Source organism: Corythoichthys intestinalis, chromosome 7, assembly GCF_030265065.1.
Source record: "Corythoichthys intestinalis isolate RoL2023-P3 chromosome 7, ASM3026506v1, whole genome shotgun sequence".
Classification (NCBI taxonomy): domain Eukaryota; kingdom Metazoa; phylum Chordata; class Actinopteri; order Syngnathiformes; family Syngnathidae; genus Corythoichthys; species Corythoichthys intestinalis.
In genome coordinates this window covers 34,483,691-34,509,019 of record NC_080401.1, presented here as the reverse complement: position 1 = coordinate 34,509,019, position 25,329 = coordinate 34,483,691, and the positions used below count along the sequence as shown (strand labels likewise).

Genomic DNA, 25,329 nt, shown 5'->3' with positions numbered 1-25,329 from the left:
TAAAGGACTTTTTTTTTTTTTTTTTTTAAATGAGGCACTCTACGCAAAGTGCCCTTCTTGCTAAACGTAATTTCCACCAGTTAGCTAAAAGGTAACTGAAGTGGCCTTGGCTTGCACTGCTGTTCTGGAGCAATTACAGGATAGTAATTGTCATATTTCCTCTCTTTCTGTATTAAAATAACTGGTGATGACTAATAATTATTGTTTTAGTTTTTTTTTTTTTTTTTTTTTAATCTTCATAATTTTGTTTTATCATTTTCCAATTAGTATTTTTGTTTTAAAGTAGTTAAATCATACAATTATTATATATTGTAAGGAGGGGTGCAATTGTAGGGGTAATAGTTTGGTTTTGTATGGTAAATGGAGTAATAACATTTTATTTTTTCTTTTTATGATACATGGAATGATTATTTGGCGTGTTTCCCCCTTCACTACTCAGCCTCTCTCTCCCACCCATTTGTATGTATTTTCTGGGCTAGCATGTACGGCTAATTGGTAAGCAAGAATAAGGCATCAAAAGGCTACTCCCGATAACTTCTGGGGACGAAATTACTCTTTTTGTCCTTATTACATGCTTTTAGCATGTTTGTCAAAACTTATAAAATTGTAAAATCGCTGCTTACAGTGGCTTGTCGGGATAAATGAAGCTAACCAGGCAGAAAGCTAACAAGTTACAATATGGTTGACAGACTCGCCGCCATTGTAAGAAGGTAACTTCCCACCCCCCCCCCCCACAACACTTTACATTAAGTTGTTAAAAGGCAACGGTGTGTTTATATATTAATGACTATTAACAATTTGATGAGTTATTTATACAGTATACACTGAAGTTTAACTTACATTTCGTCACGTAGATCAAAGAGGGAAGTGTTACCATGCAAACTTTCGAATCGAATTCAATATCACGGAGGGTTTTAAATTACCGCTGTAAGATTTTGTTTCATAACTTGTAATAACAATTTTAACCAGCAGAGAGCAGGTGTAACGTTTGTATCGCCCCAGTCAGCAAGCTGAAAGCAATTGTACCAATTACGCCGAAACCATACTACTTGACGGATAGGTTAGTCTGTAGGAGAGCCAATGCTATCGCTAATAGTCACTTACTTGAGTAGCTTGATAAAAAAATAAAATTACAATGAACTCAGCTAAAAAGGTTACCATGAGTTCTGTAGAGGACTACTCACTGAATCGAATTCTTGGGTGAGTTCCTATTTTTACCTCTGCTATGCTAATGATGCTAAATTATGTTACCTAATTTCATGTCATCAATTAAATCCAATTTGAGATTAAATAAACATTAAAACGGGGTAGATAAAGAAGATTTTCCAGTTTAGTTCAACATTTAGGATCCTCCAAACAAACAATGTCAAAGTGGCTTGCTATCATTTTGCAAATACCTTCCTGTTCTCTTCAATACGTCTCAACTTAAATGATGACAGAAAAATATGATTTCCAAATCCAAGTGCAAAAAGAAAAACAAAATTAAATTCAACAATTGTGGCCCAAAGGATCTCCTTTCGGCGATGCTGTTGTTGTGAAAACCGCAACCTTCATATTTCACATGGTGTTTTATGCTCCTGAATGAAATGGACCGCTTGGATGTGTGTGGAAGCGATCGTTGTATGTATTCAATTTTTGAATCCCGCGCCATAAAAATGAGTGATCGGGTTAAGGACGAATGCGAATGTGACAGCACCCGGGTCAACATCTCACAATACAGCATTACTTTATAGCATGCAAATGGACTGCGGATTCAGTTGATTTTGCGGATTAATTTGTTTATTTTTTGCATCACGCCAGCCAAACGGCTGCAGGCTTTTGTAGCTGCACCAGGGAGAGGCGTGTGTGCCTTTTTGGGTGTCAAAAGGTGAGTAAACATAATATTTTTGTATTATGGCACACGTTTTAAAACTCAGGTGGCTTGCATTTTGTGGCTGATTGTCCACCGAAAATGCCACTCGGCCGATGACCGGCGGCTTGTCGCAATCACCCATCTGATTGTAAATCAGATGAAACCATGACCCTGCCGACGTCATCCTCCTGTTGAGGACGCTAGTGATGGGTCCGTGAGACCTCATGAAGCGTGTCGACACAGTGACACACTGTGTTGACACAGTGTGGATACTGTGTCATTGAATACTGACACCTGCTGGACATAAAAAATCCCTACAGGCAACCCACTTGACAGACCGACACTGAATTGATGACATAGCATGTAAAATCAAATAATTTAAGTCTTTGCATTCACATTGCATTATTCCATATCTTTAAATTATGTGAACATATATTATAATGTGAAAATGTAAGTAATAATTAATGGGTGAATGAGGAATGCCTGTGGACTTTTTGTTCTGATAAAATTTTATTCAAAAACATAGTTTTTTTTTTTTAATGTTTAAAATTTAGTTGGTTACCTTTTTAAAATCAAACAAGCCTGCTGTGGACAACACACTCGCATGGAACCAATGATGCCAGCATGCACAAGAATTTCCAGTTGAAAGAGGTTTGGATAAGATGTCCATTGGCTCAGTTTGGCTTCGGTTCATGTTCGGCTCAGCCATGCATCGTTGCACTTTTGCAATTTCATCTACAGTTGCATTGCCTTCTTGACTCCCCACTTCGTGATCTAAGTGCTACCATAACCCACCAGAAAGAAATTGAAGTGGACAAAAAATAAATTATAGCTTAATTACAGATTTCTAATAAATTACCAAAAAAGTGACTGTGGGAAAGTAAAGGAATGGCTCTATACCTGTGTTTATTTTGGGATTATCAGAAACTTCATTCTCATGCTTGGGCCAGTAATGCTTCAGCATTGAGGAGGTGGCAACTGTTTGTATATGGCAGGTTAGTCATATACAAAGTACAAATGCAACATTTCACCTGCAAAAAAAAAATAACTTTAATAGTAAAACCGAAAATTTTGGTCTTGCGGTGCGATAAGTTCTGACCAGGACTCGAACCCGCTCGCACTACGCGTCGGGAACGAGTGGCGTTCGCTCTGACCACTAAGCTAACATGTCGAATGCACATAAAGGTGTAGGCAAGGCTCCACAAATGACGGACCCGTGTGTACCTGTCACACTAATAAACTCAGATTTACATTAAAATTAATTGTATTTTGAATGGAAGATGACAACTGCATTTTCCCAGTCTTACGTCCATTTCCACAGCATGTAGACAACGAGGAAGTAACCGTGAGATGTGGATTGTTTCAGCAGCTCCATCGCGTTGACAGACGCGCTTCCTTTTGAAGCAGTTTGCCGCGTCATGACTGTGTCGACACAGTTCAATGAGTTCATGCATCGGTCACGTGATTTTCTTGTAGCGATACGCGCACCGATGCAGGGGTTGCTCCATGAGCTCGGCGCGCGCGCCGGCGCATTAGTATCACTGGACCCATCACTAGAGGACGCGAGAGCCCTATAATGGTAGGCGTGGCTAAACGACGGATTAAAACACTAATTTCTCGTCATCCGCGCTTTGCCAAATTGTTGTATATAGTCGAATCGTCTCAAAATATCATTCTAATTCATATAATAATGCTATTTAAGACTTTTTTTTAATCCTGTCATACGCACTTTAAGTACCAAACGCCAGCTGCACTGGTGACCAAGAAAAACAGTTTGGTCACACTGCTTTGCAGGATGGAGCGTGAGCAGCTGTACAAGCATGAAGCTGAAAAACATAATTTTTAATTAAATACCCGATCCTTTTCACCTGATTCCGATGGCGCGATCGGCCCAATTTCCGATTACGAGATCGGATAGAGACATCCCTAAAAATTAATGGTAAAAAAATGCAAAGCTACCATTAAGTGAAACATCTATGAAGAATATCATTTTATGGTGTGATGAAGGTTTCATAATGGCTGCTGACCATTGTTGTTTTTGTTTTTCCGTCAGCAAAATTTTTTTGGTTTAATAAACATATTCCAGTATGAATTGTTATTCATGCAACGTGTGTCCAACAACATGCACACAAGCCTGTTAGTGTGATAGAAGAAACACTTGATGTGACCTAATCGGACAGGTTTTCAAAAGAATTGATAGAGCAAACTTACTATATGCTTGCTTTCTATTTTTTAATATTTTTAAAAAGTAGTTGCTTTCTATTTTTTAATATTTTTAAAAAGTAGTTAGCCTTGTTTGAATGTCTCTCTACCTTCAGCAACTCTGTTATGCCTATGAGCAGATGAGGTTTTTTTTTTCTTATTATTTACAGAACTAATGTCCCCTTGGGTGTGCAGTAACAGCTAGCTAAATGTTTAGCTTCTACTCCTGAAAGAAAGCCAACATTAGTACATGTTTGCAACTAGGAGTGGGAACCTCTTGGTACCTCACGACTTGATATGATTTGCGATACAACGCTCACGATAACAATGATCTGACGATAAGGCGATACAACGATTATCTATACATTGGTCAGGAAATCATTCTAGGATATTCTACAAACAGAAAAATAAGCTTCTGCTGTGAACTGGAAAGAGTTTATCACTAGTAGACGTCCAATCCATTTGAACTGGGAGGGTGGCTGCCATCCCTCCCACTTCAAACGGATTGAACGTCTATGGCCGTCAGTGGCAGCCAATGCCAGGCAATGATTAAAGTAGTTTTGGGCCATTTAAGATCATTTACCCGTTGATTTTCAGTTACTTCCTGTTGATTTTGGGGTATTATATGGGTCACTTCCTGTTTATTTTGTTCTGTAGAACAGGAAGTGACCTGGGAATCACCCAAATGCAGCAACTACAGTGACTCAAACTCAACAGAAAATGACCTGTAAATGCCCTGAAAATCAGACAGAATGACCGTGAATGGTCTGGTTTCGAATGTTCTCAGTCTAAATGGATTGGGTGTCAAGCACCGTTAATTCAATTCAATTAAATTTTATTTGTACAGTATAGCCCTATATCACAACAAGGTTGTCTCAAAGGGCTTTGCAGAGGCAATATGATACACAGTCAGAAACAGCAGATGAAATAAATAAAAATGAAATAAATAAAGGTCAAGTCCTGGGCATCCCCCATCTTTAGACCCTCAATTTCGGCAAGGAAAAACTCCAAAAACTCTTTGGGAGAAAATGAGAAACCTTGGAGAGTACCACAGTCAGGAGAGATCCACTCCCAGGACGGATAGACAGGATGCACCAGGACTGCTAATGGGAATTAGCAGACGGAGTTAGTTTGTAAAGATGCAATAGAGTAAGAGAACAAGAAGAGGTCCATCTAGCCAGATGAGACGGGGGAGTGGCCACGGTTAATGCAGCCTTAGAAGATTTTGGTAGAAGATTTTGGTAGCAACTTGTTTGTTCCTTAGTATTTTAATTTTTGTTAGACATTGACACCTATTTAAAACAGCATCTCAATTCTTGGCAGGAGCATATCAATAACCTTTTGGGATACAAAGTAGCACGATATATCACCATTTCGATATTTTGTCGCAACTCTGTTACTGTGATTATGTCAAGTACTGATTTGTAAAACTAAATAAATGACTGGTATCTAATAATAATGTTACCATTGAACTGTAAACTGAGCCAATAAAGCATTTTATAGTTTATTACCTATTAATGAACATGTAGCATAAAATCAGCAAAATTAATGGCTATTTTTTTAAGAAATACGAAGACAAAATGCCCTCCAATTTTGGACTTAGCCTTATGAAATGTTTTTTTTTTTAAATTTTTTTTTATTCAGGCTAAAGGCCGCAAACGACGACTACAGAATACACTGCGAAGAGCTGGAGAAGCAGCTTGTGGAAGTCCACCACCGTCACGACGAGCTGACCGGCCTGGCGGAGGAGTCGAGGTCATTCAAAGATGAGCTGGATGCACTGAGGTCTGTTACTTGGTTTCCAAAGATGAGCAATGTTATTTGCCTCCCGCTGGTATCCAGCTCTAGTGAAAACATCTCATTTTGTTTTTTAGGAACTGTTCAGATCGAGTGGTGATGCTGGAGGCTTCGGTGGAAACATACAAGCGCAAACTGGAGAACCTGGGAGACCTGAAGAGGCAGATGAAGCTTCTAGAGGAGAACAACACCATCTACATGCAGAACACTGTCAGCCTGAAGGAGGAACTGCGCAAGGCCAACGCTGCCCGGGCACAGTTGGAAACATACAAGTGCCAGGTAGTTAGATGTATCTATGAAATGGTTTTGAGAATTATTCCATATACTTGATTCATTCAAGAAAAAAAAAATTATGTACGCCTAATGTGGTGTATTCTGGTTGTTTGCGCCCCTCCAGGTCCAAAAGCTTCACATGAAGTTGTCAGACGAAACGAGGCGAAGGGACGACCAAGACTTTGAAATGAAAAAGTTGGAGGAGAAATACGAACTGGTGACAAAGGAGAAAGAGGTGGGACTCGCTAGAAAATGTGGAGGATGTTAACAAATGTGAGCAGCACAAATTATATTTCCCTCCACCTGTAGCGGATCATCGTGGAGAGAGACTCTCTAAAAGAAATCCATGAGGAGCTTCGGTGCACACAAGCGCAGCAACACCAACTCTCCCAAGCGGGTAAAGTGCATTTGCAAGCTTTTGTGTCATTCCAGAATTGGGGGACGTTTTGACTTCAAAATTCTTGAAAAATAAGCCTTCCCTTTTTCTGATTTTTAGACTACATATTCATGGTAATCAGCTATCAAAGGCTTAATTGCCTCAGTTTAATCTAGAGTTAAATTGCAGTGACAGGGTTGCAAATCTTATGTTATTTAATTATCATTTAAATTATGTAAAATTTGAATGGTGGGACATAAAATGTCCTCCAACTCTGAAATGACCATTTAACAGTTTCTCACTGTTAATCCCAAATTCTAAACTTCTCTTTTCTGATTTTTGTACTACATATTCATGGTAATCAGCTATCAAAGGCTCGATTGCCTCAGTTTAATTTACAGTATAGTAAAATTGAAGTGACAGGGGTGCAAATCTTATGTTAAGTGCTGCATTAAGAAATATACAACTCTTTGGTAGTGTACACCTACATATCAAAGTCCTTCATGTAGGATTACAACTTGATATCTAAAATATTCTATAGTCTTCAAAATATAATTATTATTTTTTTATGATTACATAAGAGGCTTTTCTTATTCCTTGTTAGTTGTTAGAATAACATTATAGATATGATATGACAAAATTGTAAGCAAATCTGGACACACTTTAGCATCTGCTAACATAAGTAAAAGCTGTAGTGACATCAAAATTACTGTAAATCACATGCGTCCAACTCTGGGCCCGGGGCCAGATCCGGCCCACCGCATCATTTTGTGCGGACTGCAAAAGCAAATCATGTATATTGACTTCATGTTTCCTGCAAAATACCCAAAATAATGATCAATTTTTGAAGAAAAAAAAAACAACCTTTTAGCTATGGCAAGCATTTTTTCCTACCAGTCCTTCTTTTAAAAATGGAATAGTTGCAGAGAAGGTTTTTACTGTTTTATAATTTGAAAAAAAGGCCTCCACTCAATTTGATGTGAATATACAGTAACATGAAATCATACATTTATATGGTATTGCAGTCATATCTGTATAATACTGATAAGAAAAACACTAATGGCAAACAATGCGTCGCTAAATAAGTGTACCCTCTTTTGTCACGTGACTATTTTTTTGGACAGGGTGAAGCACTGGGAACACTCTCTGGATGCACTGGATGTTTCTTTACACTAAGAGGCCACTTGCTTGTTTTTCAGTGTCCAGCTGAATTAGGCTTTGGGCGAAAGCCTGAAGAAGAAAGAGATACGGGAAGACCTGCAGCACAACAACACTCAGAACTATGTCTCGTTATCACACCACGATGGAACTCTCTAATCAGTCCAATTTTCTTTTGGTCAGCTTTAAAGGTGGAATAGCTCTTGGCTGCGCTGAAAAAGAAGGATGATGACATGAGGGCCATGGAGGAGAGGTACAAAATGTACCTGGAGAAAGCTCGCAATGTGAGTAACATGGGTGGACTTAAGTCCTATTTCTTCTACTGAAGAAGTTGAAGGTTTTGAGCGTTTAGATCCCTGCGTGCAGGTGATCCGAGCACTGGACCCTAAATTGAACCCGGCTACCGCTGAAATCCAGGCTCTGAGGAACCAGGTTGCTGACAGAGATGAGCAGATCCTCAACTTGGAGGTATTTATTCTGTGTGTGTCCTTTAATCTTCTACTGTTACATTGGGAGAAATTTAAATCAAACATGATGAATGTCACTCCGCAGCATCAGTGCGAGCAGGCCCGACTGCGCGAGTACGAGGAGAAACTGATAGTCTCCGCTTGGTGCAACAAGGTAAGGTCCAAGATGTGATTCTGAAGCCGCCGTCCAAGCCTGCGCCCACGATCAGGATCACGCTGTCTCCCATCAGAGTCTGAACTTTCAGAAGCTGGCCATCGAGTCGCGTCTGGGCGGCTGCGCCGGTTCCACGCTATCCTCTGGCCAGTCCTTCTTGTCCCAGCAGCGGCAAGAGTCTAACGCCCCTCGCCGGGCACTTTCCATTAGTGTGCCCAGCACCACTGCCAAGTAGAGTTGCTTGGAGCTACGTGCCTCTCCTCGTTCAGCTAAGTCAGCTTTCCCAGACCATTATTGAGCCAAGGCACAGCATACAAAAAATATATACACTGCTCACAAAATTGGCGATATCGGCTTTTGGATGAAAATTTTGCAGGAACTTAAAATGCATATTTACTGAATTTATTCATTTTTGCGTGGGTTTACTCATGGATTTTTTTTCATTCTTTTCATTAGAACATTACCGTTGCAGATTAATTTATTTTGACCTTTTCTAAATATTTAAAGAAACATCCAACTTCGCAATTGCACCATTTTCTATTCCCTAACAAAAAGCTGACAAGGAGAAATTCATAGTTTGGGGAAGGTAAACTTCACCGCCTAAGGATGTAAGTTCTTTTTAGGTTTATACTAAATTTTCAGCCAGTGTATCCCCAATTTTTTGTGAGCAGTGCTGACATCATAATGACAGGTGACAGTAGTAGAAGAGTCTTAATTGTTCTACCTGGCACTCTGTGCAGTTTCGTTGATTGTTTTCTAGTAATAAATCATTTATACTTTAAATAAATTGGGTAATTTCTTTTTATACATCTGCTAACCCCTCATGACACTGCTTTGGCAAAGTGGAGTGGAACCCCTGAGATAACGTACCAATACACTCTCAAGTGACCTTAACATGTCCGTGCCGGGGAGACTGCTGAAGGATGGTGGGGCTCGAGGCCGCCCAGCTGAGTAGACGTTGCCCTGACACCAGAACATCAGGAACATTTCCCATATTGACTGAACAGAAGCCTGACAATCTTTAACTACTTAGAAGAGCAGAGTGATGTCCAAGCTTGCATTAGGCTTTGTTGATGAATATCAGGCTTTCCTCTGTTCATGTGAGGGAAGTTTGATAGATTTGGTGCCAGCCACCGACTCTTGACTAACGGACAATCGGGGCAGGAAATTTGCGCATGTATCATGTTAATAACTGTGGAGTTGCACTGATAAAACTATATGATTTAAACACCAGCTTTTTAAAAATCCTAATGTTCTAGAATTGCCAGATTCCTACAATTGCATAGTTTTTATTCAGGGGTGTTGATGTTCTGGGGTTTGCTAAGTGCTTTATCAGAAACCAGGCAGACTTATTCTGTCACCATGTGTGAATATGCAGATGTACTTAATTTTGCTTAGAGCGACAACAAATTTCTTGTGTGTGATGGTAAAATAGCATTGTCCACTTAGCTGTATTTAATGCTGGGTGGTAAAAGAAATGTTTTAAAGCAAAATTGTGATTGAATTAAACAAGCTTTTCTGAATCCTGCGTTCATTCTTTGGTGTCATGTTGTTGAGCACTTTACAGGCTACATTATCTGCAGTCTTGTGTTTGTACGTTTCTAATAAGCCACACGCAACAGAAAATCAGGTAAACCAGCCTAGGCCATATTTGAAACCGTTTAAAAAAAATAGTTTATATACTTTATAAAATACTTCTTTTATGAAGCACTCTACGCAAAGTGCCCTTGCCAAATGCAATTTCCACCAGTTAGCTAAAAGGTTACTGAAGTGGGTTTGCACTGCTGTTGTGGAGCAATTACTGGATAGTAATTGTCATATTTCCTCTTTCTGTGTTAAAATAACTGGTCATGGCTAATAATTATTGATTTAGTTTTTTTTTTTTTTTTTTATCACTTTAATTTTGTTTTGTAATTTTCCAATTAGTATTTTTTTTAAAGTAGTTAAATCATACAAGTATTATATATTGTAGAGGGTGCAATTGTTGGTGTAATAGTTTGTTTTTGTATGGTAAATGGAGTAATAACATTTTTTCTTTGTATCATATATGGAATGATTATTTGGCCTGTTTCCCTCTCCACAACTCAGCCTTTCTCTCCCACCCATTTGTATGTATTTTCTGGGCTAGCATGTACGGCTAATTGGTGAGCAAGAATAAGGCATCAAAAGGCTACTCCCGATAACTTCTGGGGACGAAATGACACTGTTTTTGTCCTTATTACATGCTTTTAGCATGTTTGTGAAAACTTGTAAAATTGTAAACTCGCTGCTTACAGTGGCTTGTCGGGGTAAACGAAGCTAACCTGGCGGAAAGCTAACAAGTTACAACATGGCAGACAGACTCGCCGCCATTGTAAGAAGGTAACATTTTCTTTCCCACATCGCTTTACATAAGGTTGTTAAATGGCAACGGTGTGTTTATAAATGACTATTAACAATTTGATGAGAGTTATTTATACAGTATAAACTGAAGTTTAACTGTTAGTACTTTCTGCGGCTTCCTATTGGACAAGCGGTGGTACATTTCGTCACGCAGATCAAAGAGGGAAGTGTTACCATGCAAACTTTCGAATCGAATTAAATCTGCGATTATTTGATTCGCTAATTGAACGCTAAACGCCCATCTTTGCCGAATACCACGTGGTTGCGTAGTGACGTCAGAGAAGCAGTTGACTTAACGGTCAGGTGTAATATATCCATCACTCCATCTTCTGCGTCCACGACGTCAAGAAGTGTGCGAACATCATCTGCAAATCCGAAGCAATTTCATCAAATGAAATGGAGTCCTTCCAAACTTTGAACAAGGTTCAGTGGAACTCCTTGTTTGATTTAATTGATAATGATTTGCGTTGCCCTCCACCATCCAAATGTGAGGAACTTGTAAGCTCTACTGCTCACGAACAGGTAAGAAACAAAAATAATCATAAGAATTTTACATTGTAGTTAAGATTCCTGGAAAAACAAAAATCTTTCACTTTTTGTGCCCCAAACTTCAAATGCCTTTAAAAACAGTACAAGTAGACAGTTCATCTATTTGCGTTTTATTTTTCAGTTATTGCTGATGCTCAGCATTGAAGTCTCGTTTTTTGTATAAATGTTAAACGGTTCTTACACTTGTGCTTTTATGTTTTCATAGCTGGCAGAATTTGTCAAATAAGTATCAGAAACATGAGTGTTCGGGCACAAATAAAACCGGCATTAAAATATATTCATATATATACAGTACATGTATTAAGAAACTATTTGTTAAAAAAAAAAATTTTGAGTAACAGTTCATTCAACAATGTCTCTGAACCATTCATCGACTCTTCGTCGGTTAATCATGGAAGCCTTATTTAGCAGACATTGTCCTTTCCCTCATGATGTGGCCTGTGTCAAGGGTGAGTTTGCCACCCAAGCAGTAGATGAAACTATCCACATTTTACAATATTTTTTGTTAAAATGTAGTCTTTGTAAATTATGTGCCTTGGTTCATAAATAGTTGGGAAACACGAGTTTAGATGATATTATTTTTTCTGTGTGTTTATTTTTTAGCACAATTTGGATGCTGGAGTCTGGACAGTGCTCCCAAATCCTGTTGGAGTAGATGTGTAAGTAAAATACTATTAACATCCAGACATACACGCTGCATTTCATTGCCTAATATTAGTGTTTTTTTTTTGTAGCCAGGGGCCTGTGAAGCACATACTCCCACAGTCCGTCTATGGTGCTGCTCCTCAAGAGAAGTCCTCGCCAACCTTGTAAGATTCCTCCACAATTCCCCACACATCTGCGCATTGGTGACGATGAGCTGACTGTTGTTTTGTTTCTGGTTTTATTTAAATAGGAAAAAAAGGAAATCAGTGGAGCGGGGGAAAAACTATATTAAAAAGCCCCTTAATGCATTCATGGTATATGCAAAAGAGCAGCGCCCATTTTTAAAAATTATTTATGCAGACAAAGATAGTGGCACAGTCAGCAAACTCCTGGGACAAATGGTGAGTTGGTCCGTCGGCGCACTGCTGTTGTTGCTGTATGTGTATGTTTTTATGTATTGACCGTCGTGTCATTTTGTCCACAGTGGCAAACGCTCACAGTCGGTGACAAAATAAAATATTTTGAAGTGGCACAGCGACTGGAACAGGAGCACGCAATAAAATATCCGAACTGGTCGGTCAAAGACAACTACGTAAGTCTTATTATACTAATACGCTTACCCACCGTGGTGCTTTGAGGAACAAAAGGGTTTTTTCAAGAGAAGTTGTCATTTTTAGGCGATGTTTTAATGGCATTTCTATTCATTCAAATGGGGAAAATACCATTTATGTGAAGTTCAGAGTAAAAGTGCACCGATTGATCAGGACCGATTTCATAAATTTTTGGTGATCAGTTGATCACAAAATATTTAATCGGTCAAATCCACCCAACACGTCGAGAGTGAGTTAGCCACATTAGCCCACGAGCATTTGGTCATGGACTTTCATGGTCAAATGAGCAATTAAATGAACTTGTTTGGCATTTTTATCTTTTCAGACCCTAACATAATGTTTACAATTGTGGAATCTGCTGCTTTTTACAATGATAATGAATGAAAGAGTGGAATTTTCATTGATGTTCCAAACCTTAAATCTCAAGGCACCACTGAATACTAGCATGCGTATTCTCACTGGAGCCTGGTTTTGATGTAAACTTTTTTTTTTCCCCAGGGCAAATCAAAGAGGACAAAGCGTTCCAATGCAGCAAGTGAGTTTCTTTTTTGTATCTTTAATTAATTAATTAATTTTTTTAATTTTGGAGTTTAATCTTTCCGAGAAAACTCATTTAATCTGAGATACCCATTGGTACTTTAGTGTATTTGAGTGACACCCAATTAATCCTCTATAGGGCAAGGGACTATTCTTGGTCATTTGGTAAAAAATAGCAACACAATCTCGTATCTTGATGTAACAATGACAACAAAGCTATCCTATTCTATTATCAATTATTATTAAATGATTTCTTGTTTTTAGTGATAATAGTAATGACATGTATTAATAATATAATAATAATGTTATTAGTATTCTATATAAGAATATTATTAGTCTTTTTTAAATAAATAAATATAAATAATACATATTTTCAATGTTTTGTTATTTAAAAAAATATTAATTTAATATACTAATTAATAATATTTAATATAAAAATGAATAGATGATTTACTGTTGTTTCCTTTTTTGATTGAAAAAACATGTAGAGAAAATGTGTAAATTGATACTAAAAATAAATAAGATTCAACACAGCTTTCACACCGAACTCAAAATTATGAATAAAAAAGTAATCAATCTAAAATGGCTACAAATAAAACTGTAGTTTCTTTTTCTCCCTCTTGCGATCAAATTGATTTGAAGTCTAGCGCCGTCAACGGCAGCCAATGAGTTAAAACACTTGTCCTATAAAGGGTTAATCGAGTGAAACACATTTTACTTTTACAAAGGAAGATGCATTTTTGTGACAACAGTTGTATTTTTTTTAAGATTGGAGAAGAAATAAAGTCATATACTGTAATTGTGGGGACAAAATGTTGCAATGTTGACGATGTGAGAAGTAATCTGTGTTTCTTTTCTTCTCAGGTTGCATGAGCCATCACCCCACTGCCACTCTGGTCGCTGCCTATCCGGCGGCTGCCACTCCGGTCGGTGCCTTTCCGGTGGCTGCCACTCCGGTGACTGTCCCTCCGATCGCTGCCTATCCGGTGGCTGCCTATCCGGTCACTGGCTATCCAGCTGCTGCCTATCCGGTCGCTGCCTTTACTGTTGGTGCCGATCAGATCTCTGGCTATCTGGCCAGTGCCACTACTGCCCGGACACCGGCCCCCACTCCAGTAGCTGCCCCAGTCACCAATCCACCTCCCTCCTCCTCGGACTTGGCAGCGGAGCTCACAATGCCGCCCAGCCTTGAGCAGGAATTTACTGAATTGTTGGAAGAGCTGGCAAATCAGCCGTTTGATCAATGGCCAGATCTCCACATTGATCCATCACTTTTTGATTTGTAAATAGTACTGTATATATTTTGAAATACCGAATTTTATTTTTGTCCTTTTTAGTGTCGTTTTTATCATTTTTTATTAAATATTTTTTTTACTGTGTAAACTTTATACCAGGAGTGGTTTTTTTGAGATGACAACTATTTTACTCGTGTGAACTTAACCCGATTGTCGTAGGAAATTTGAATCTGTCACTTCCTAATGGTCCAGTAGCTTTGAATTCTGGTTTGCAGTCAGTTGCCCCATTCGTGTTTTAAATTACCACGTTCAAGATTTTTTTCATTACTTGCAATAACAATTTTAACCAGCAGAGAGCAGGCGTAACGTTCGTATCACCCCATTCAGCAAGCTGAAGGCATTGGGTGACGTACTACCAATCTTACCCCTATGATAGCAGTCCGTACAAGAGCAATGCTATCGCTAATAGTCACTTACTTGAGTAGCTTGATAAAAAAGTGAAATTACACTAAACTAACCTAAAAAAGTTACCATGTGTTCTGCAGAGGACTACTCACTGAATCGGATTCTTGGGTGAGTTCCTTATTTACTTATACTATGCTAATGATGCTAAATTATGTTACCTAACCTCATGTCATTAATTAAATCAATTAGAGATTAAATAAACATTAAAACTGAATAAGTAGAGAATATTTGCCTATTTAGTTCAACATTTGGGCTCTTCCAAAGAAAAAATTTAAAGAGCAGCTGAAGAGGTTTAAGGATGTCTGTGTAGTTTTACCAATATAAACTTTTGTAACTGCGAGGATAATTTGCGTTTAAAAAAAAAAAAAAAAAAAAAAAAAGGTTTTGTTCATTCCGTCCCTTCCCAAACCCGGAAATGCAGAGACGTCATCTCGCATAGCAACGTGTCGATATTTTGAGAAGAGGGTACGCACAGATAAACATCCGTAGACAAACGTTGTCTGAAATTCATATATTTCAGCTGTGTTTTGCGTCTTTTTTTTTTTCTCATAAAAACGTCTTAAACATTACTTATCATTATCACGAGTTACAGACAGACGCGAGGAGGCGATACAACTTAAAATTTGCCTATACTGGCTTGCAAATCTGCCCATGCAAAGTCGCAGCTGATAGCTGGATAAACAGTCCAAAGGAATGGCCTGCAGTGGGGTTCGGAAACATCTACAACTACCTCATAAAGTCACCCAGTAAGTTGACCTTAATCAATTCTAGGCATTTTTTGTTTTCAAACAAATGAAATAAATGGGAAGTTATTTCAATTATTATATATTTTTTAAATTTATCTTCTTCTGGAAGATGGAGGGTACATAATCTGGGTGGTTCTCCATGTTGACCTTAGGACCTAGAAAAAAGACTATTTTTAATTGGTGACTACAACAATGACTTGCAATGATACGTGGAATATGTACCGTGTGGAACAGAGAAAATTGGTAGCATATACGAAGTGATTATTTCTGCCGTAACTGGTAATTCGCCTCCATGCTTTATTTAGCCCTGAACCGTGGTAGTAGAACTAAATGGGCTGTCACGAGGCAAGAACGCAGTGCATGGGTCACGTCACGGCAAAATAACCAATTCCTACCAGGCAAATAATATACCGATTGACCTATCAGAGCAGTTCACGGCAAAAGAAAAATAACAATTTGCGAGACGCCGGTTACGGTAGTAATAACCACTGCCTAGTCTATTGAATCCTAGCAGTTAATTGGGGTAAAAAATGGATTAAAGTATACTCACCAGTAGAGGTGGGAATCTTTGGGCACCTAACGATTCAGTTACGATTACGATTCAGAGGCTACGATTTGATGACACCCCCCCTCCTGCAATTAGCTGCTTTTAATGTTTTGTACATTAGTTACAAAAACTGTAAAAATAAATAAATAAATAAATAACGATTTCAGTATCAAGTTAACAGTTAAAAACAATAAATAATATACTCAAATCCCCATTCTGTATCAGCAGCTTTAAACTACATTCAATTAATTTAATTTTCTGAATCAACAGTTAAAGTTGTTAAATTGCTCCCGTTATTCCATAATTTCTCTTTTGTCTACTTTCGACATGTGAAAGTTTTAAAACTATTTTAAAGATAGATTCAAGTCAATATTTTACCGATTTAGAAGCATTTTAGATAAAAAGTTAATTAGGTTCGCTACAACAGCCTTGCAGGGAAGTCTACTGCTTTAAGATGGCGGCAGTGTACTAACGCCCGCATCTAGCTTTCTGTACATGTGCTGCTAACACCACCGAGTCTATTTTGCATCTAGTCCTATATAAACATGATATCTACCTTACCATTATGTCGACGTACTTTGTAGCAGCTATCGGCAGCAGTCAGGTATGTTGTTGTTTTTTTTTTTATCTCGCGGTATGAGTTGAGCTTGAGCTGTGAGTTGAGCATTGGCATTACCCGAGGGGCCGGGTAATGACATGCATGTTTAGCTACACTCGCTCTGTTCCTCATTGCGTCCCGAAGACCGCGCGGCGCACTGAGTGTGTTTCATTTCCGCTTTACTTGACATATTTCAGTAATCGGAATTTGGATGTTTGTGAATCGTTCTCGAATATTCCATGGCTGAATTACGAATAATCTAAGAATCGGAAATTTCGCACACATCTACCACCAGTAATAAAATGTCAACTACAAACGTAAATGTGCCTGGATTTAGGTTCCCACAGGCGAGAATGGTCCACGGAACCTTCTTCTTTTACTGTTCCTCGATTGATTGCTTTCAGTCATTTGCTTCTCCTTTTCTTCTCACGAGGAAAAATGGAGAACCTCATAAGCGGCTCCAAACTCTTCCTTGTGTTACAACCCGCAATACAGCAACTTTTAGTCATTCCGACAGAAAAAAGACCGCAAATAAGACAAAAGGTAAACGCGTTTGTACTACAATGCACGACAGAGCAACTGCTTGTGACTCTTGTTTTGCCCCCTCTTCAATATGGCGACGCTTTGTAGTGGCTGGTGACGTCATTAATGCCCGAATGTCCGACTGCGAGAATAGCAGCAGCAACGATATCAGTGATATTTCCACCAACAGTAACCATTCAGGGTCGTTCTTTCGTGATGTTAACGATGGCAAAGGCTCCCAGGAAAATGATCTACAAGTAATCCCTACATGTTTGAACCTGAGGGGTCAGATGACGATGATTTACTAGGCACAGCAGACGTTGGTGATGACGCCGGTTGGGAGCTCGACACTTCACGAAAGAGTGGTCGGCATCTAGCATGGTGATTTCTCTCTGAACCTTTCTTTCCCCAGTCATTGTGTGATATAATTATCAGTAATGGCAAAAACAGACGAGTCCAGTAGTTATATAAATCTAGTAGTAAATGTATCAAATTGATATGAATAGACAACTTGTCAGCTGTCTTATGACAGGAAAGCAACAACAACAAATAACAGGTCACGATCAAGTAATAAATGTATCAAATTGTCAGTAAGGGTCTATTTACTTTGTATCCCAGATAGCAGACAGACACAGAAAAGATGTTGACATTCTTCAGTCCATTCATATCATTGAATCAATGTTGACACCCGACGTTGATTTGTCATTTTGCACCCTCGATTAATGTAATTTATACAAATCTCCCACTTTACCAGCACCAAAGCAACCCCAGACCATCACATTACCTTCACCGTGGTTGACATATGACACCAGGCTCTCTTCCAGCATCTTTTCAGTTGTTCTGCATTTCACAAATGATCTCTTTGATCCAAATTCCAAAAACCTCAAACTATGATTCGTCTGTCCATAACACTTTTTTTCCCAATCTTCCTCTGTCCAATGTCTGTGTTGTTTTGCCCATATTAATAGTTTCCTTTTATTGGCCTGTCTCGGATATGTTTTTTTCCCCATGCTGCCCTGAAAGCCAGCATTGTCTATTCACTGTCCACATTGACACTGGCGTTTTACGGGTACTATTTAAAGAAGCTGCTAGATGAGGTCCTGCTAAGCATCTATTTCTCAAAGTAGAGACTCTTATGTACTTGTCTTCTTGCTTGGTTGTGCAGCGGAGCCTCCTGCTTCTCTTTGTACTCTGGTTAGATCTTGTTTGTGCTGCTCTTTGAAGGGAGTGGTACACAGGTTATAGGAAATCTTCAATTTCTTGGCAATTTCTCTCATGGAATAGCCTTTATTTCTAAGAACAGATTGTCAAGTTTTACGTGAAAGTTGTCTTTTTCTGGCCATTTTGAGAGTTTAATCAAACCCACAAAGGTGATGCTCCAGATACCTCACTAGCTCAAAGGAATCCATCTTGAGTCCATCTCACTCACTCACTCACTCACTCACTCACTCACTCACTCACTCACTCACTCACTCACTCACTCACTCACTCACTCACTCACTCACTCACTCACTCACTCACTCACTCACTCACTCACTCACTCACTCACTCACTCACTCACTCACTCACTCACAGAGGTGGGAATCTTTTGGCACCTAACGAACGATTACGATTCAGAGGCTCCAATTCGATTATAAATCGATTATTGATGTTAACCCCCCGCTTAAGGCTAAACCAAACTAATATTTCATTATCATGTTAACAGTTTAAAACAGCAAATAAAATACTCAAGTACCATTCTGTATCAGCAGCTTTAAACTACAATTAATTTAATGATGTGAATCAACCGTTAAAGTTCTTAAAATTCTCCCGTTATTCCACAATTTCGCTTCTGTCTACTTTCGACGTGTCGGTGGATTCAAGTTAAGATTTTGCCAATCTAGGAGTATTTTAGATAAAAAGTTAATTAAGTTCGCTACAACAGTCTTCTAGTGAAGTCTACTGCTTTAAGATGGCGGCTGTTAACAACGCGGCAACTACTAAACGGCAAGTCTGTCATTTTACATCTAATTCTTTTACATGTTCTACCGGTGTTGTCGTCTGTAATTTTGCATCTAGTTCTACATATATGTGATATCTACTATAGCCGTATGTGGCAGTATGTTTGTAGCAGCTGTCGGCCGCAGTAAGTTATTGTTTTTCTTATCTAGCGGCATGAGTTGAACAATATATTTACTCTCGGTCCGTTCCTCATTGTGTCCCGAAGACTGCGCTGACTGTGTTTTAGGTCTGCTTTACCTGGTATAAGTCAATAATTGGAATTTGGATTTTAGTGAATCGTTCTTGAATCTTCCATGGCCGAATCGCGAATAATCTCGGAATCGGAAATTTCGCACGCCTCTACTAACAACATGTTTTATTAAAGTTGCTAAGCCTGTCGCGATATGCAAAAGGTCAATTTATCGCACGGTAAATAAAAATGAGGGCATTAATTTTCACGGTTGCTTTATATCACCGCGCGCATGCTTGCGTGCTGAGGGCAAATGAGACAACAGTTCCTTTCACAGATGTTTATTGGTCAACACGCCGTGGCATTAAAGTTCAGACATACAAAATAAGGAAACACATGAATATGAAACACTGTAAACATTAGCATTGCCTGCTATAAAACATTGCCAGTCTTCTCCAAAACGCAAACTTGAGGTTGAAAGGTGACACTTTAAATATTAAAAATCACTGGTTAACAGCATTTGCAAACGAAAAAAAAAAAAAAAGATTACTGACGCCACATGCAATGACAAAAAGAGCTTTTTTTGTTGAATGTAAAGCTTACGGTTAGCGGTTTATCGAACATACTTCCGGTGAACATTTCAAAATAAAAGCACGTCATGTTCATTAATTCCCCATATTCTTTAGAATTCAGATTCTACACTAAGAATAGCATTAAAATGACACGCTTTATGAAAAATCTGATGGGCAATGAATAATTATTATATTCTATTATATATAGTAGTATACTATAATATTAATGCTAGATATTTTATTAAGAATTGTTTTGAATCATGTTGGAAAGGCGAAGTCAGTTTTCTGAATCTGCTTACGTTCCATTCTTTTACACTAGTCAATGCCATCAGCATTTGGCCTTATTGCTTATTTGTGATTTGTTATTTCTGTGTGCTTTAATAGGGAATTTAAGTGTTCCAATTTTTTTTTTTGTGAATTAATAAGTGTCATCAAAAACTTCATTGCTAAATTGGTTAAAAAAAAAAAAAGGAGGGGGGGGGGGCGGTTATTAGTCGACTAATCGTAGAAATAGTCGGAAAAATTAGTCGTTAGGGACAGCCCTGGTTGTACAGTGTACCGGAACATATTTCCTCCACACCCTTCTCACCTTTTTAACTCCTGGCACATTTTCATGCCTGATATGAAGTTAAGACTTATAATGTGAATTCTGGGCTGTAACTGTGATGGTCATTGGTCATTGTGATGGTCAAGAGGTCACCATTATTATGTTTGATTGTTTTACATTGAGCAAAACGTTGGAGACGTGTATAGCATTGCCATCAAATAAATGTGAGGGGGTATTTTGTGTTTTGAGATGGTAAAGCATCTAAAAAATCAGGCGTTGACAAAAAAATAGTCTTTAGTTTGTTTAACTATGGCTCCAAAAAACCTGCATAATTGTATTCGGGAAAAATGGGCGGAATAGACAAGCTGAGCTCATTTTGATTGGACGATTATGCAAATATGACATGGATAAAACAGTTTTCACGTAGTTTATGTGTGTAAGCGTGTTTCTCAGAACTGAAAGACCCTTCACTGATAGCTACAATTTCTTCTGTGGGACCATTCATCGATCAAAAGATTATAGTTGAGCAGGAAGTGCTGCAAATGGGTGAGTTTGCCACCCCAGCAGTTGATGGAACTATCCACATTTTACAATATTTTTAAAAAATGTAGTCTTTGTAAAATATGTGCTTTGGTTCATAAGTTGAGAAACAGTAGTTTAGTTGACATAAATTTTTCAGGTTTTTTTTTTTCTTTGCAGAATTTTGATGCAGGATTCTGGACAGTTCTCCCAAATCCTGTTGGAGTAGACATGTAAGTAACATGCTATTAACATTTAACATCCAGACATAAATGCTGCATTTCCTTGCCTAATATCTTGTGCTGTTTTTGTAGCCAGGAGCACATACCCCCACAGTCCAACTATGGTGTATAAACTGAAGTTTAACTGTTAGTACTTTCTGCGGCTTCCTATTGGACAAGCGGTGGTACATTTCGTCACGCAGATCAAAGAGGGAAGTGTTACCATGCAAACTTTTGAATCGAATTAAATATGCGATTATTTGATTCGCTAATTGAACGCTAAACGCCCATCTTTGCCGAATACCACGTGGTTGCGTAGTGACGTCAGAGAAGCGGTTGACATAACGGTCAGGTGTAATATATCCATCACTCCATCTTCTGCGTCCACGACGTCAAGAAGTGTGCGAACATAATCTGCAAATCCGAAGCAATTTCATCAAATGAAATGGAGTCCTTCCAAACTTTGAACAAGGTTCAGTGGAACTCCTTGTTTGATTTAATTGATAATGATTTGCGTTGCCCTCCACCATCCAAATGTGAGGAACTTGTAAGCTCTACTGCTCACGAACAGGTAAGAAACAAAAATAATCATAAGAATTTTACATTGTAGTTAAGATTCCTAGAAAAACAAAAATCTTTCACTTTTTGTGCCCCAAACTTCAAATGCCTTTAAAAACAGTACAAGTAGACAGTTCATCTATTTGCGTTTTTTTTTTTCTTTCAGTTATTGCTGATGCTCAGCATTGAAGTCTCGTTTTTTGTATAAATGTTAAACGGTTCTTACACTTGTGCTTTTATGTTTTCATAGCTGGCAGAATTTGTCAAATAAGTATCAGAAACATGAGCGTTCGGGCACAAATAAAACCGGCATTAAAATATATTCATATATATGTGTGTTAAAAAACAATTTGCTCAAAATACAAAGGATTTGAGCAACAGCTCATTCAACAATGTCTCTGAACCATTCATCGACTCTTCGTCGGTTAATCATGGTAGACTTATTTAGCAGACATTGTCCTTTCCCTCATGATGTGGCCCGTGTCAATGGCGAGTTTGCCACCTCAGCAGTAGATGAAACTATCTACATTTTACAATATTTTTGTTAAAATGTAGTCTTTGTAAATTATGTGCCTTGGTTCATAAATAGTTGGGAAACACTAGTTTATATTATATTAATTTTTCTGTGTTTTTTTTAGCACAATTTTGATGCTGGAGTCTGGACAGTGCTCCCAAATCCTGTTGGAGTAGACATGTAAGTAACATACTATTAACATCCAGACATACATGCTGCATTTCATTGCCTAATATTTGTGCTTTTTTTGTAGCCAGGGCCCTGTGAAGCACATACCCCCACAGTCCAACTATGGTGCTGCTCCTCAAGAGAAGTCCTCGCCAACCTTGTAAGATTCCTCCACAATTCCCCACACATCCGCGCATTGGTGACGTTGAGCTGACTGTTGTTTGGTTTCCGTTTTTATTTATATAGGAAAAAAACGAAATCAGCGGAACGGGGAAAAAAACTATATTAAGAAGCCACTAAATGCATTCACGTTGTATGCAAAGGAGCGGCGCCCATTTTTAAAAATGCTTTATGCAGACAAAGACAGTGGCACAGTCAACAAACTGCTGTGACAGATAGTGAGTTGGTCGGTCGGCGCACTGCTGTTGTTGCTGCGTTTTTTACGTGGTGACAGTCGTGTCATTTTATCCACAGTGTCAAACGCTCACAGTCAGCAACAAAAGTGTATTTTTAAGAGGCACAGCGCCTGGAACGGGAGCACGCCATAAAATATCCTAACTTGTCGGCCAAAGACAACTACATAAGTCTTATAGTAATACACTCACCCACCGTGGTGCTTTGATGAACAAATGAGTTTTTCAAGAGAAGTTGTCATTTTTAGACGATGTTTTAATGGCATTTCTATTCATTCAAATGGAGAAAAGACCATTTATGTGAAGTTCCGAGTAAAAGTGCACTGATTGATCAGGACCGATTTCAGAAATTTTGGGGGATCAATTGATCACAAAATATTTAACCGATCAAATCCATCCATGACGTCGAGACTAAGTTAGCCACATTGCCCTCTAACATTTGGTCAGGGACATTTATGATGATTAAAATGAGCGATTAAATTGTTTGCCATTTTCAGTATTTCAGACCCCAACATAATGTTTGCAATTGTGAAATCTGCGGATTTTACGATGATAATGCAAAAAGAGTGGAATTTGTATTAATGTTCCAAACCTTAAATCTCAAAGCACCACTGAATAGGATGTGTATTCTCACAGGAGCCTGGTCTTGATGCAAACGTATTTTGTTTTTCCAGGGCAATTCAAAGAGGCGAAAGCGTTCCAATGCAGCAGGTGAGTTTGTGTTTTTTTAAATTTTGGAGCTATATCTTTCCGAGAAAAGTCATTTGATTTGAGATAGCAATTGGTACTTTAGGGTATTTGAGTGACATCCGATTAATCGTCTGTTGGGCAAGTGACTATTCTTGGTCATTTGCCAAAAAATAGCAACCCAATCTCATATCTTAATGTAACAATGACAACAAGGGCTATTCTATTATCAATTATCATTAAATGATTTCTTGTTTTAAGTTATTATTATATTAAAATGTTATTACCATTATAAGTTTAATAGTATTTTATATATGAATATTACAGTATATTTTTTAAAAATATATTTTTCTGTTTTGTGATTTTAAAAAATATAAAAATGGATTATTTACTGTTGTTTCCTTTTTCGTTTTATGAATTAAAAAATGTAGAGAAAATATTTTTTGATAAAAAAAAAAAATAGAGAAAATATTTGTAAAATGATACTAAAATAAAGTTCAAAGTTCAAGATTGGGGAAAAAGTCATATGCTGTTTTTGTTGGGATAAAAAGTTGTGGGAGGTAATCAGTGTTTCTTTTCTTCTCAGGGTGAACGTGCCATTAACCCACTGCCACTTTGGTTGCTGCCTTTCCGGTCTCTGCCACTGCAGTCGCTGCCTCTCCCGCTGCTACCTTTTAGGTCTCTGGCGACATGGTCAATGCCACTGCTGTCCTGACACCGGCCCCCACTCCAGTTGCCGCCCCAGTCACCAATTCACCTCTCCCCTCCTCGGACGGCAATGGAGCTCACAATGCCGCCCAGCCTCGAGCAGGAATTGACTGAATTTTTAGAAGAGCTGGCAAATCAGCCATTTGATCAATGGCCAGATCTCCACATTGATCCATCACTTTTTGATTTGTAAATAGTACTGTATATATTTTAAAATACTGAATTTCATTTTTGTCTTTTTAGTGTCATTTTGTCAGTGTCAAAGGAGGAGTCCTTTGACTTGACAGCAGAGCTCACGATGCTGCCCAGCCTTGAGCAGGAATTGACAGAATTCTTCCAAGAGCTGGCAAGTCGGCCATTTGATCAATAGCCAGATCTCCACCTTGACCCATCACTCTTTGTTTTGTAATTAGTTATATTTTGAAATACTGAATTTTACCTTTTGTCCTTTTTGGTGTTGTTTTCATCTTTTTATATAAAATATTTTTTTACTATGTGAACTGAATTCTTGGAGTGCTTTTTTTTTTTTTTTTGAGATGATGAAAATTTTACTAGTGTGAACTTGACCCGATTGTCGTAGGAAATTGGATGCTGTCACTTCCAAATGGTCCAGTGGCTTTGAATTCTTGTTTGCACTCAGCTTGCCCATACGTGTTGTAAGGATTTGGGGGTCAGTGACAATGTTGCCGGATGTATATTATTGACCTAATCCTCCAGTCAGAGAAGATGCAGCAACTTCAGTTGGTTTGATGAACTTCACTTGCAGTTGGTTTCGTCCGTTGTGCCTTTGAGTGCATTTGGATATTAATTTGTGTGTTGTTAGTGTATCTTGTGGCGTTACTATTTACATAATTCACTCGGAGGAACGTGTAGTGAGAGAGTTCCGCCCGGACCCATTAAGTTGTTACACTCAGCTCTGTTCCCGTTACCTCGTGCTTTGGTGTGCAAGTTCTGTTCTGTTGAGAAATAAAATGTTTTCAAGTTTTGACCACGATATTCCGCCTCCGACTCCTTCCTGGCACTACACTACACTGACAGTCGACTTGCAGCCTCCAGGAGCACAACGACCACGATGGCTGCGAACGCCATGCTTGAATTGCCTGAGTTCTGGGAGTCGGCACCCGAAACGTGGTTGC

The 25,329-nt window shown here is 38.5% G+C and overlaps 1 protein-coding gene and 1 pseudogene across 1 annotated transcript; both read left to right on the top strand.

Moving 5' to 3' along the window:
- The first annotated feature begins 1,068 nt into the window (after positions 1–1,068).
- Positions 1,069–9,736, top strand: LOC130918396 (protein Hook homolog 1-like; annotated as a pseudogene).
- A 2,226-nt stretch (positions 9,737–11,962) lies between these two features.
- Positions 11,963–14,289, top strand: LOC130918395 (transcription factor 7-like 1-B). The gene is made up of 5 exons (XM_057840076.1): positions 11,963–12,019; positions 12,106–12,256; positions 12,340–12,447; positions 12,965–13,001; positions 13,868–14,289. Exons 2-5 carry the CDS (start codon positions 12,167–12,169, stop codon positions 14,287–14,289), a joined length of 657 nt encoding a protein of 218 aa, XP_057696059.1. The 5' UTR covers positions 11,963–12,019; positions 12,106–12,166.
- The last annotated feature ends 11,040 nt before the right edge of the window (positions 14,290–25,329 follow it).